Genomic DNA, 14,644 nt, shown 5'->3' with positions numbered 1-14,644 from the left:
CTATTTACTTTAGTGTCTTCATCTGTAAAATGAACTGGAGAAGCAAATGCCAAACAACTCTAGTAAATCTCCAAAACAAACAAATAAACAAAAAACAAATGGGGTAATGAGGAGTCAGCTATGACTAAAAAATGACAAAACACCTCACCTCCTCTACATCTTTTTCGTTTTTCCCTCTGCCTCTACTTTTCATTTGTTTTATCTCTCTTAAATGACCAATTAGAAGAACAAAAACATTTATTCTTTTTAATTTACTGATATAGTTTTGTGTTATAAAAACCTTTAAATTGATTAAAATTTATATTTTATATGTTGAAATTAATTTAAATATAAGCAATAAGTTTAATCACATTCATATTTAATATTATTTTAGTAAATCATTTAATAAAATAAATTTCAGTTCTATTCTTAATTTTAAAAATGAGTGAATGATATGTTTTACGTTTTTTCCAAAAAAAAAAAATTCTCATGAAATAAGCAAATTTACTTATGAGACTGTAAATAGGCATATTATGTCAATGTCCTACTACAGAATAGAGGTTATATTCCTTTGGTCCAAGTTTTCCACTTCTTACAAGAACCATGGAACACTGAATAGTATATCCTAGTGAGAATCTAATCCATGCTAAAGATATCGATATGATGTCTTATTTTTGCATGTTATAGCAATTCATTTCATAATACATGAATATTATTTATGTTTTAGAAACAACAGTGATATATTTAGGTTGAAGTCTAATAAAACTGAATCTGTTTATATCAAATTCATAATAAATCTCCATTTTTGTTCCTTTTTCATCTTGTTCATCTAAGTTCTAAAGATTTTAATAAAAAGTACCAGAACCACTTCATCACTACCAAATGAAGTTAAACAAACCAGTTTTCTTTCTTGAAACATACAAACAGAAGTATTGAATTTGAGATCATATTAGAATTTTCCTGATTTAGCAAGTAAACGGCCTTATCAACTGCTATCCAAATTCCTTCCTTTTAACCCATCATAGAAATGTCCTTTTTCTGTGAAGTCTCACTCATCCAGGGAGATTCCAAGGAAATCAATAAATATTTAACTATTCATCCAACACTTACTAAATATTTACTAAATACTTACCAACTATATGGCCTTGGGCCAGGTGCTAAGGGCAATACAAAATAGTTTTTTTAAAAGAATTGTCTTGTAAAGACCTACATCTACCAGCCCTCCAAAAGCTTGCAATTTTCTTGGAAAAATAAGGCAAAAATAGAGTAACATACCCCCACCATAATAATGTATATGAAAACAGTATTTAAATTCACAATTCAACTTAAATTCAATGACCAATCTTGGTTCAAAGGAATTAATGATCAAACACTTCTCTCCTCTCACTAGGGAGTTGCCTAATAATGCATATGATGTCAACTATGATAGCAGGGATTTGTTTTTCTCAGCTGTTTTTGGTGGAGTAAAGAGGAAAGCTGGGAAATCATAGTGGTATAAAAAACAAAAAAGTTTCGATAAAATATTTTCTAAAGAAAAATAAGGAACACGCACATTAAAATAATACTCCAACACAGCATATGATTAAGTGCCTAAGTGAGTGATTCAGTTAAGTGGTATAGGAGTTCACAGGAATACACCTGTATACCTGTATGATTACAGGTGTATTTGGTGTCAGTACTATCTACCTTTCCTAACATTTATTCCATTGTGCACTTCATTAGGCATATTTTATGTGGGTTGTAGAAGTTACAGTTTCTGTCACCTACTTAAGTTACAATCTGGAGAATACTGTCAATTCTCTGGAAATAGTAATCTTAAAAACCCATTGTCTTCAACATATTATATCTTTCAAAGAGCCTCCTACAAGAGAATCAACTGAGAAAAGTACAGACAAATATAAGAAATTTGATTATTTAGGTTTTCTGCTTTACTCAGAAACTACTTTAGGTTCTTTCATAAGCAATGTGCACACTTTGTGTCGCATCACTTACTTAGTACTGATGATGTAAAATTTTTCTTCCTTCTATCTTTTCTAGACTATCTCATTTCACCTTTTTCATCCTTTTAGTTGAGATAATTATATCTTAGAAAAAAATTAAAGTAACTAACCCCTCTGAGATTCAAAGCAAGCCTATAAGTTTCCAATGTCAGCTTTTCTGAAAAACCAACAAAGAATAGGTTAAGAATTTCATATATGAGATCAGCTGCTGGTCACAAGGCATAGTGTAAAATTATAATGGACAGGATCACTTTGGGGATTTGAGACTTTAAGCAAGGAAACTAGCACTGATGATGCTGTAGGGACATTAAAGGTCAAATTGTCCCACACTTTCATTTTACACTTAAGGAAACTGACACACAAGGGGAAAGAAATTTGCCTTAAGTTATGCATGTGATTTTGAGATGTGAACCTAATTTCTCTGACTTTAGGGCCAGAGTTGGTTAAAACAACATGGTGATTGCTAAATCCTTTTGTCTACTAATTCAGCTTCACAGATCAAGAAAACAAATTATCAAAATTTGCTGATTTCACCAAATTGCCCCTTGATGATTAACTAACCTTATTCATCTATCTTCTTATCTTGATTATTTAACCATGATTAATTGGTCTCATGATTAGGTAGGTTAGGACTCAGACTTATATATATTTTTTCTCTACTGATCATTAACTAGTCCTAGTTTGGTTATTAACCAAAGACTCTCTCTCTTATTCATTTGACCTTGTTTACATTTCTTGCTGAGTCCTAGCTGGATTTTATCTTTCCATAATGTTAACATGGTCTCTCAGATGTGATTGCTTATTTATGTGTTAAAAACAGGATGTAGCTAAAGCTTTGTCCCCCTCTCACTTTGTTCCTAAGTTCAGGCCAAAGGGAGTGAGAGATACTGGTTTCTCATTCTCCCATTCCTTGTACTTAAATGAAAGACAAGAACTAAATCTATACCATTCAGGGCCAAATGATGACTAAAATCGAAGACATCTTCATGTACCTGAAAAGAGCTAACTTTCAAGAATAACAAGTAGAAATAAAGGAAAAAGTAAAAATAGCAAAATTGATGTTAAGATGTATGCCATGATAAGGCTGTGGGATTATCTTTATGGGGAAAGAATAGAGAAGAAAAGAGACAAGCTAGAAATCTGAGGTTTTGGAACAATTTCCAACAGTCTTCCCCAAAAAGGATAAGGAAAAAAAAGATCATAGTTTTTAAAACTGAAAGGACCTTTTATAGATAAGGAAAATAAGGTCTAGAGAAAAAAATTATCTGAGGTTACACAGGCAGTAAGTAGCAGAGCAAAGCTGTTTAAACTCAGTTTCCCTGATTCCAAATCCAGTATCATTGCTACTGAAAACCGCTATCTTTTGCTGCCAAGAAAAATACTAGACAATTCACTACTATCACTGAAACTTTGTTACAATTCTATGGCAATGATTTTTCTGCCTGAATGTTCTTGGAGATGAGCCAAATAATCAAGTACAGAGATAATAGGAGGTAGAGGAAATAGTGGTATGCTTCATGAAGAGAGAGAGAAAGAAAGAGAGAGAGAGAGAGGGGGGGGGAGAGAAATAAGTGGGGAGAGAGAGAGAGAGAGAGAGAGAGAGAAAGAGAGAGAGAGAGAGAATGAGGAGACAGATTCAAAAGTGGAATACATAGATTAGTATTCTACTTTTTATTGTACTAGTCTAGATCAAAATAAAGATCATTTTGGTACTTTACTTTCAAGAACACACTAATAATAATAATAACTCAGTGAAAATAAAATAATTTCTAGTCTACAGCTAGAATATGCAGATTGAATGCTGAGCATGTATATGGATGTGTGTACATTGAGATGTGAGTAAAGAAAGTTACTTGGGAAATAGAATCATAGGAATAGTTTTCTACATTCTACATTTTATGTGCTGAAGAATGACATTTAAATCTTCAAATCTACCTCTTTCACGGTCAGACCTGCAGATGAAAGCTGTTCTTAAAATGATATTCTTACCTGTCCTTAATCAATGGGGAAAGAACCATAAATAACACCAAAAATCACGTGTATTTTATTTATTTATTTGCTGAAGCAACTGGGGTTAAGTGACTTGCCTACGGTCACACAGCCAGAAATCTTAAGTGTTTGAGGCCAAATTTGAACTCAGGTCCTCCTGATTTCAAGGCTGGTGCTTAATCCATTCTACCATCTAGCTGCCCCTAGAAATCACTCTTATTTATAACATTGCTTTGAAAGCATCCACTGAATATTGGGAACATAAAATTTGAGAATTTCTAAGTGTTACAGTCCTCAGGAGGATGATATAGTAAAGGAGTCGACTGGTTGGAAAGATTTTTATTCCTAAAGAGAAAAACCAACAGAAGACAATATCTCCCCACACTTACAGTTCAAAGGATAAACTTTCATAAATCAAAAAGAAAGATACATTTGGAATTTATCTAGACAAAGAGGTTTCTCCCCCTTTATTTCTCATACCTGAGAGATGTGACTAAAATACTTCAGAGCTGTCTCCACAGGGCTCTTAAAGAACATCTTTTCCTGAGGTTTTAGCTGTAAAAGAAATATGAGGAATCACAGGCTATTATTAAGACTAAAAGGGATAAATTAGTCCCATTACTTCATTTTACCAATAGAAAAACAAGAGTCCAAAAGAAGTAAATAGATTTGCCAAAGAACGGAAAACTAGCAATCGTCAGAGCCAAGATTCTAACCAAAGTCTTCTGACTCTAAATCCAATACTCTTTCCAGTAAAACATGTTTTTCCCCTCAGAAAATCAACACATTCTTGAAGGAATATTATTTGATATTTAGAAATATGGCAAGAGATTTATTATTCTTTCACAAATACTTGCTATTGATCCCTCTGTGGTTAAGTCAAAAAGGAGCCACTATCTCAAGAAACTTAAACCATGACATCATATTATTCTAAATTTTCCTCATGATGCCTAACCATCTCTTTTTTCTTCCCACTATGAGAGTCTCAAAATAAATGCATTTTTCAGTTGCTGTTAGTGAACTTTACTTTCAAATGTTTCAGTCCCATTTTCTAAAAGCCAAGAATAAGGGGAGTTTTGAGGAACAGGAAACACTCACATTATCAGAGAGAGCCAGATGCTTGCAGGCAGCTCCACATACAGCACATTTTTCTAAAAGGGAGAAATAGAAAGTTAAGGTTTTTACATGCATAAGATCAAGAAGTTCACTAGTAGCATATGAATATCAGTTAAATGGGTCAGTAAAAATAAGGGGACAGATGAGTTGTTATTAAAGTCTGAAAAGACAATTCAATATTTAAAAAAAAAAAAAAGAGCCCTTGAGCCTATTGTCATTCCTTAGATCAGTTTCCTGACCAATGTGCCAAGATTAGTCAGAATTTTCCAGACTCCTCTCCTATATAAATTGTTGATAGACCTTCAGTCCACACTTTCTTTCAGTTCCCTCTCTTCATTAACAAATTAATATTATTTTCAAAGGGCTACATCTCACTCTTTCCACTACCATAGTTCCTCATGTCAATTTCATCGATGTGTGCAGAATACTCCCAACCTTAACCAGGTGTTTTTAAGTAAATTAAGAAATTTACAAACATACCAAAAATGAAAATAATTGAAAAGCACAGTTATAGTGAAATGTAAGCTTAATTCTCGATCTAGCAGAACTATACTAATATTAACCTTACACTAAAGTTGATTTTAGTTCCCCATGTTAGCATCTATTTTTTTCCTGCCTTTCAGGATCTCTTTCATCTATTTTAGATTTGTTTTGTCAGTATTACCAAATCTTGCTTTCTAACTTTCCATCCTCTCATTTCCTAATTATACCCCAATCTGAGACACAGAAACAGAAAGTTCTGATCTTCAAGCACAAGGAAAACGTGTGATAAAATAAAACATTTTCAAATGGCATCTGTCTTGTGAGTTGATTATTGACTAAGATCATTGTAATGTCACACAGCATCCCAGGAACAAACAGTAAACTGCTATTACTCTAATGAAACAAGCTTTGTTACATTAGCTCGTTATCAAAATAATTTTGAGACTGCAAGGACAAAATTACTAAATAAGTCTTATCTTGCTGGAGGGTATATGAAAGTAGATTTCATTGTTTAAATTTCAATGCTTATTAAATTTGGAAATTTAGTCCCATTGTTTCTAATTAGGGATGTTTATTGAGGTCCCCATACTGTCAGTCATAACAGCTTGTGAAAGATCACAGAAAAACTTCTCTGGAAAAATCCATCAGTATTGTACACCAGTATACCAGTTTCATGATACTGGCATGCTTGCACAGATTCTGAATAATGGACAAGACTCTTGTGTTTTCCCACTCAACAACAGAGTGAAGCAGGAATGTGTGTTTGCTCCCATGCTTTTTAGCATTATGTGTTTTAGGGATGTTGTTAGATGCTTTTGATGAGAACAAAAACCGCATCAAGGTCAGCTACCACACTAATGGTAAATTATTTCACTTGAAAAGACTTTAAGCCAAGACTAAAGTAGAGGGAGAATTGGTAATGTGACTTTTTATTCACAGATGATTTGCACACAATGCAAGCTGAAATTCAACAGAATATGGATCAATTCTCTGCAAATTTTGTGCTAACAGTTAACACCAAGAAAACACAGCACTGTACAATACATACATAGGATCATCAGTTACAACAAATGAAGAAAATTTGAATGCTGTGGATAAGTTCACTTGCCTTGGGGGTATTTTTTGGGGGAATATACAGATAGATGATGAAGATGACACACACAAAGTCAGCTCATTGTTTGCAGATCTCTGAAGGAAAGTGTAGGAAAGAAGAGATATTAGTCTGCCTACCAAACTGATGGACTACAGAGTCATTGTGCTGACCTCACTGTTGTATGCCTCTGAAACCTGGACAGTATATAATACCATGCAAAGAAACAGAATCACTATTTTAGAAGACTCTGAAAAATCATCTGGCAAGATAAAGTATTGAAACTGAGCTATAATGCCAAACATTTAAACCCCACTAAAGAAAGCACAATTCTGATAGGCTAGTTATGCTGTTTGAATGAAAAATGTGCATCTGCCTAAAAGACTATTTTAGGGAAAACTAACAAGGAGATCAACAAGAAGTAATATGAGTATGCTTTCAAAATCTCTCTGAAGAATTTTGGAATTAACTTGAGATATAGGAAACACTGGCATAGGACTGCCCCAGCATGGCATGCCTACATCAAAGGAAGTACTGTGCTCTATGAACAAAGCATAATTGCTGTGGCTCAAAAGAAATGTGAAATGTACAGATTTAGAAATGTCTCCATTCCAAATGTTCATACATACAATTGATGCTTGATTTGTGGTAGGGCTTTCCAGGTTCATTAGTGGTCTGATTAGCCACAATCAGTCACACTGTACTTTGATCTTCACATAGTGATGTCATTTTGACATCATACTTCTTTGAGTATGAAGGACAAGAATTAAACCAACCTGGACTTTCATCTTTCTCTCTATTCTATTTTTTCTCCATCTCTAATTCCTTAAGTCACTTCTGTTCTGTAAGATTTTCTTTGTCCAACGACTTGGATTCAGTAATATGTCCTATGTGTTAACTTTCTGGACTTCAGTGGTATCTACCTATTCACCAAAACCTTTCCTCATAAATGTAGAATCTCAGAGATTCACAGAATCTCAAAGCAGGAAGGGACCTCAAAGGTAATTTTATCCAACATATAGTTGAAGAGAATCCTTTCTGGTCTATTCTCCTTCTCTATCCTTCATTATATTTCTGATAAATAATCATCCCTCTAGTAATGGGAAACACCATCTTTTAAGGAAGTCCATTTTACTTTTGGACAGTCCTTTCAAGAATATTTCTTTATATCAAATCAAAATATGCCTCTGCAAGTATCAACATTTTTTCCTAGTTCTGACTTGTAGGGCCAAACAAAACAAATTTAATTTTTCTCGCAAATGAGAGTCCTTTTAAATGGTTAAGGACAATCACATTAACATGCCCCTCCTAAAGTCTCTTTTATACATTTTAACTATTTATTCAACTGATCTTTATATGGCATAATGACCAGCTCTCTACCATCATCGTTATCCTTCTTGGATATGATCTAGTTATTAGCATTCCTCCTAAAATATGATGCCCAGAAATAAACACAATAGTATAAATGTGGTCTGATCAAAATAGAGCACAGTGGGGCTACCATTTCCCTCATTTTCAACACAATGCCTCTATTAATGCAACCTAAAAGCACATTAGTCTTTTTCTGCTAAAAAGTCACAATTTTTAATTACATTGAACTTGCAGTCCATCCAAATCCTTTTATCTCATTCACATGAACTGTTAGCCAGATTTCTCATTCCTATTCTATACTTGTGTAGTTTTTTTTTTTTAAAACTCTTATCAGGTTTTATATTTATTCCTGTTAAAATTAATTTTACTGATCCATTCTTTAATACATAAGTGATCAAAAAACATCAACAGGCAGTTCCTAAAGAACAAATAAAAGTTATCAATAACCACAAAAAGAATTAAAACAAATTAAGAGAAATTGTACATTAAAACAACTCTAAAAAATCATATATCAAGGATATGTCTTCTGAATAAATAATGTTCTTGTTTTCACTAGAGGATTTTTCAGGTATCAATCTAACTACCTAAAACAAAAGAAAAATGCCAATTTTTCTCTAATAGATCTTAAATATGAGAAATTTGATGATGAAAGTAACAGGTGGACAATTTCTCCAATAGGTTCTCCAAAAATTCAAAGGGCTCAATATTTATCCCACATAAGTTCCTACATGTAATATAAGTAGATGGCCATCAATATAAAATGATTGGTCCATGTGTAGCATGAAGACACAAATATCTGATCTGGTCCTATTTCCAAGGGAGACTTTTGACTTCGTCTTTGTGAAAAGTAGGAAGAGAGCTGTGGTTGTACTATTAGCAGTTTACTGGGAGAGCAGGCAGGAGGAGAGGCACATGATTTCTGTGCTTGAAACATCTCTCTCTCCTTCACTCTATCATCTCCAAGAAGTGTACTGAAATGTAACTATTAATGACACATCAAATATTTGTTTTCTGGGGATTCAATGTTCTTTAAGGAATTTGGAATAACAGCTATGTTCTTTAATCACTCCAAAAGGGAAGATAACAAGAAGTTTACTTTCAGTCAGCTTAGCTCTCTTCTATCAAAGGTTGGAGTAGATATGGAGAAAAAATATTTACCTCAGCAAACAGTAAACAGAAATCAGGGAAGTCATACAATTTAGGATAGATAGGATTTACAAGAATAAAATAGCTCAGGTTCCAGAATTAAGGAATATAATGGGGGCTCAACTTCCATATAAGTATCTGGCTTCAGGTAATCAGAATTACCTTCTGATAATTTAGGAAGCTTTACCCTACATGCACCAAAGAGGAACTTAGGCAGTCAATAGATTGGTGACTCAAAGAGAATGATCTCTAGTGGACAACTGAAATATTCAGCTCCCCTGCTAAACAATTAATAGAAGGCCTTTTTGTGGTTTTAAAGAACATTACCAATGAGGACCTCTAGATTGTAACATATCTTCTTTCTTCTGTTATTATCTCATCTTCTTATTCATCCATTCCTCTTAAACTCTGCTTCTCTTTCCTTAGTCTCTCTATACTTATGCTGTATCATAGATGCAGAGATCTCTCGGCCAATCAAAAGTTATGGTCTTTCCATATACAAAGCCTGCCAATCTCATAGGGTTATCCTTGAGGGATCTGGCCCAAGTCACCTGGTGACAAAGATGTTACTTATATGTCTAATATTTATTTATCTCAAGGCCTAGGATGCTGATGATTTGAGGAGGAAAATAGCTAGGTGAATACGGCCTTCTCACCTCATCAGGAGTCTTAGAAAACAAGGCCTGCACTAGATGAAGCTCTAATAAGCAGAGTGTGAAATAAAAAAGAATTATAAGAATAATTTTTATTTTTGCATTGCCATTGAGAGATTTCGTAGTTGCCAAGAAAGTGATGGGGAGCAGAAAGCCATTACAATTACCTGGAGGCTTTCTGCTTGCCACCTGAGTGCAGTTGACCTTGAGACTGGGGATTATTGGGAAGCTCTCTCTCCAGTGACCAGGATGAGCAGAAGAAGAGCCAAATATATGAGCAGTTCTCCTCAAATCTATGAAACCCAGAAATTCATACAGCAAAGCTCAGTGCATCAGAAGAGAGTGTTGAGGGATACCAGATGATACAGTAAATAAAGAGTATCAGCCTGGGAATGAAGAGAACCTGAGTACAAATCTAACCTTAGACACTAGATACTTACTAGCTATGTGACCCTGAGCAAATCACTTGACCCAGATTGCCTCCCCCAATAAAAGAAGGGAGTGTGGGGACTGGTGACTATGGAAAATCTTATTGTCTGGTGAAATGGCGGTACAAAGAAGATAACTCTCTTCCCACCAAGCTTCCCATGGTTTCTTTTGATATTGTCTGATCCTAGAAGGTCCCAGCCAAACATCCCTTTTTCCATTTATTCCCTTTCCATAACCTGCAGAGTTATTTAGTCTAGGAAGTCTAGGAAGAAAGTCTAGGAAGGAAATCTAGGAGGAGTCTAGGAAGAAAGCTGAAGGCAAAGAGCTAAGTGCAAGAGTTAGGTGTATATATTTTTTTTATTTTATTTCCCCTATATCCAATAACTATGTAGCCACAGTGGGCTGAATGCCTTCATCCTACAAAGGTGGGAGCTCACTGGACTCAAAGAGGGAACTGATTCTAGATGCAGAGTAGAGGTTCAAGAGTCTTTCCTACTTTGAATATTTTTAATAATATTCCATATTATCCCTTAGCTAAAGGCTACCCCACAAAAGTTGGGGGAAAGGAGAATAGTTTAGGCATTTGAGGCTGAATTACCTTCTGATAACTTAGAAAGTTTTACCCTACATGCACCAAAGAGGAACTTAGGTAGTCAATACATTGGTGACTCAAAGAGAATGATCTCTAGTGGACAACTGAAATATTCAACTCCCCTGCTAAACAATTAATAGAATGACTTTTTGTAGTTTTAAAGAACATTACCAATGAGGACCTCTGGATTGTAAACACTGTGCAGTGCCATTCCTTCAGTGCCCCAAGAATCATAAATAGTACAGAAGCATCATATCTTTGATAGTAATTGCATCCTTCAAAAAGGGGAAGGATTTTTAAAAAGAATTCTATTCTGAATCTTATTCTCATCAGGAGAGGATTAGTTGCTGGGGTCAAAATGGCAAGAACACTTGAGAAGTAACTTACTCTTTCATCTTAGAGTTCGCAAAATAATATGAAAGCAAAGGTGAGAGTTGTCTGACATTCAAACTAAAATTTTTTTTGAAAGAGATTTCAAAGATCTCAGGGGAAGGATGGAGAGGACCTATGGAATTTTTTGTTCAGGACCTATGCAATGAACAATCCCATGAAAATTCTACAGTGAAAGTCAATCCAAAAAAATATGCTTCTCAAAAACAAAGTTCCAAAGACACAAAGAAAAACAATTCCAATGAAAAGGAAAATTCAAAACTTATCAGAAACAATACAGGAAATTTACCAACAGATTTTTTTGACAGATTTTTAAAAGATACATGAAAAAAATAAAAGCAAGGAAAGGTATTGGAAAATAAATACAAAAGCAAGTGTTCAGGGTCATAAAATCAGATTAAGCTGAAGCTGACAAAATGGACAAAAAAGGGTCTTTTAAAAATTGCTATATTGTGGAATAAAGAAAAATCAAAAAGAGTAACAGGAGAACAGAGTCCCCTGGTTTCAGTTCCAGCTGTGACACTAGAAGAATGCCAGGGAGCAAAATAAATTTCAAGACAATATGACTAGGAGCTCTAACTGTGGCTTAGGAATAGAAAGATGAGGCCAAAGTTGGGCATGGAGATAGACTTCAGAAAATAACAAAAAGAAAGAGGCTCAGGGCATCAGTCGCTAAACTTCAAGATTATCACTAGATTACACTGATGCCAAAAACAAAAATAAAACAATAGATACATAAATAAAAATGAGTAATCAAAGAAGAAAGAAGCCGACCAAAGATAATTATTATGGGGATAGGTAAGATCTGGATTCATTTTCAGAGGAAGACACTGGAACTAAAAAAAAAAAAGCCACTTGGTTTTCAATGAGAAACATCAAATGGTCCCTAGAACACAAAGAATTATTGGAAGAACTTTTAAAAGGACTTTAAAAATCAAATAATAGAGATTGAGGAAAAATTAGAAATAAAATAAAAGCAATCCAAGAAAATTATGAAAAGAAAGATCACTGGGGCAGCTAGGTGGTGCAGTAGATAGATCACCAGCCCTGAAGTCTGGAGGACCTGAGTTCAAATTTGATCTCATATACATAACATTTCCTAGTCACTTAACCCCAATTGCCTCAGAAGAAGAAAGAGGAGAAGGAGAAGGAGAAGGAGAAGAAAGAAAAGAAAAATTTGAAATGAAGAATCAAAAATTTAAGGAAGAAAATAATTCCTCAAAAACTAGAATTAGACAAGGGGAAGCTAATGATATCTAAAACACCAAGAAATCATAAAACAAACTCCAAAAAATGAAAAAATAAAAGAGAAAGTAAAACATTTTTTAAAAAAATATTGACTTGCATTATTAATCAGAGAAATGCAAATTAAGACAACTCTAAGATACCACTACACACCTGTCAGATTGGCTAAGATGACAGGAAAAAATAATGATGATTGTTGGAGGGGATGCGGGAAAACTGGGACATTGATGCATTATTGGTGGAGTTGTGAACGAATCCAACCATTTTGGAGAGTAGTTTGGAACTATGCTCAAAAAGTTATCAAACTGTGCATACCCTTTGATCCAGCAGTGTTACTACTGGGATTATATCCCAAAGAGATTATAAAGAAGGGAAAGGGACCTGTATGTGCACGAATGTTTGTGGCAGCCCTTTTTGTAGTGGCTAGAAACTGGAAACTGAATGGATGTCCATCAGTTGGAGAATGGCTGAATAAATTGTGGTATATGAATATTATGGAATATTACTGTTCTGTAAGAAATGACCAACAGGATGATTTCAGAAAGGCCTGGAGAGACTTACACGAACTGATGCTGAGTGAAATGAGCAGGACCAGGAGATCATTATATACTTCAACAACAATACTATATGATGACCAGTTCTGATGGACCTGGCCATCCTCAGCAACGAGATCAACCAAATCATTTCCAATGGAGCAGTAATGAACTGAACCAGCTATGCCCAGAGGAAAGAACTCTGGGAGATGACTAAAAACCATTACATTGAATTCCCAATCCCTATATTTATGCCCACCTGCATTTTTGATTTCCTTCACAAGCTAATTGTACAATATTTCAGAGTCTGATTCTTTTTCTACAGCAAAATAACGTTTTGGTCATGTATACTTATTGTGTATCTAATTTATATTTTAATATATTTAACATCTACTGGTCATCCTGCCATCTAGGGGAGGGGGTGGGGGGGTAAGAGGTGAAAAACTGGAACAAGAGGTTTGGCAATTGTTAATGCTGTAAAGTTACCCATGTATATATCCTGTAAATAAAAGGCTATTAAATAAAAATTTAAAAAAATTAAAAAAAAATATTGACTTGGAGAATAGATCAGGAGATATCATATAAGAATATTTGAAATACATGGAAAAAAATTTTTTAACAAAGGAATCTTGATACAATACAAATTATCAAGAAATTATCAAGAAAAAACAAGAAGGAAAAGCAAAAATAGAAAAAAATCACTTGAAAGAGATCCCAGGAGGAAAACTTACAGGAATATCATATATACGTTTCAAAGTTCCCAGGTTAAGGAGAAAATATTAGAAGCAACAAGTAGGAAAAAAAAACACAACAATTTAAATATCATGGAGCTACAATAAGTATTACAAAAGACCTAACAACTACTACATTGAAGGTTTCCAGGTCTTTATTTCATAGAGCAAAAGAGCTGGGTTATGACCAAAAATAATTTACCCAGCAAAGTTAAATATAATCCTGAATGGGGAACATTTAACAAACTGAAAGATTCAATATATCACATCCAAGAGAAATACAAGGTAAACATTAAAGACCAATTATAACATTAATTTGTTTGCTTCATTTATGTGAAACTATTAGTAGTACTTTTATGATTGTCCTCATTATATGAGTAATTTGAAAGAAAAACTTGGGCTGAGCTGAGTTTGATGGCATAATTCCAAAAAAAAAAAAAGAAACTGTTTATAAAGGGAAAGATAAAAAGGAGTAATTATCTCATACAAATTAGAAATTAAAGGAAAGAAAATTTTTTACAGAAGGTAATATAAGGGAAAATGAGTAATGCTAGATCTTTACTCTTACTGATGATGAGTTAAAGTGGGAACAACATATAAATATAGAAGAGTATAAAAAATCTTTTAAATTCAGAAAGAAATAAGAGGGCAAGGGGATAGGCTGAGAGAAGATAAGGGAGAGAATTTTAGAGGGGTGGATAGGTTAAGGAATAGGAAGACAAGGTAATGAGTAGAAATAAAGCAAAGGAGTCAAGATGGGTTAGATTAAGAATAGTGAAGAAAAACAGGAAAGTGGAAAATACACAACAAAGAATTATAGCTTAGAATGGGAATGGGACAAATTTGCCCCATAAAACAAATATATAACAATAAAATTTTGAATTTAACAATCTGTTG

General features: G+C 34.0%; 1 protein-coding gene across 5 annotated transcripts in view; it reads right to left on the bottom strand.

Moving 5' to 3' along the window:
• RNF212B (ring finger protein 212B) overlaps positions 1–14,644 on the bottom strand; it is a 58,953-nt gene that overhangs the window by 28,997 nt on the left and 15,312 nt on the right. For all 5 annotated transcript variants that reach the window (XM_031955048.1, XM_031955051.1, XM_031955049.1 and 2 more), the window contains exons 3-4: positions 5,067–5,119; positions 4,449–4,523 (exon numbers count right to left, since the gene is read on the bottom strand). In XM_031955048.1, coding sequence (XP_031810908.1) covers positions 4,449–4,523; positions 5,067–5,119 — 128 coding nt within the window. The remainder of the gene's footprint in view (positions 1–4,448; positions 4,524–5,066; positions 5,120–14,644) is intronic.

The sequence above is a fragment of the Sarcophilus harrisii genome, chromosome 2, assembly GCF_902635505.1.
Source record: "Sarcophilus harrisii chromosome 2, mSarHar1.11, whole genome shotgun sequence".
In the NCBI taxonomy this organism is placed as follows: Eukaryota; Metazoa; Chordata; class Mammalia; order Dasyuromorphia; family Dasyuridae; genus Sarcophilus; species Sarcophilus harrisii.
Note: the sequence above shows the minus strand (reverse complement) of the source record. Positions and strands in the feature narration are given on the sequence as shown.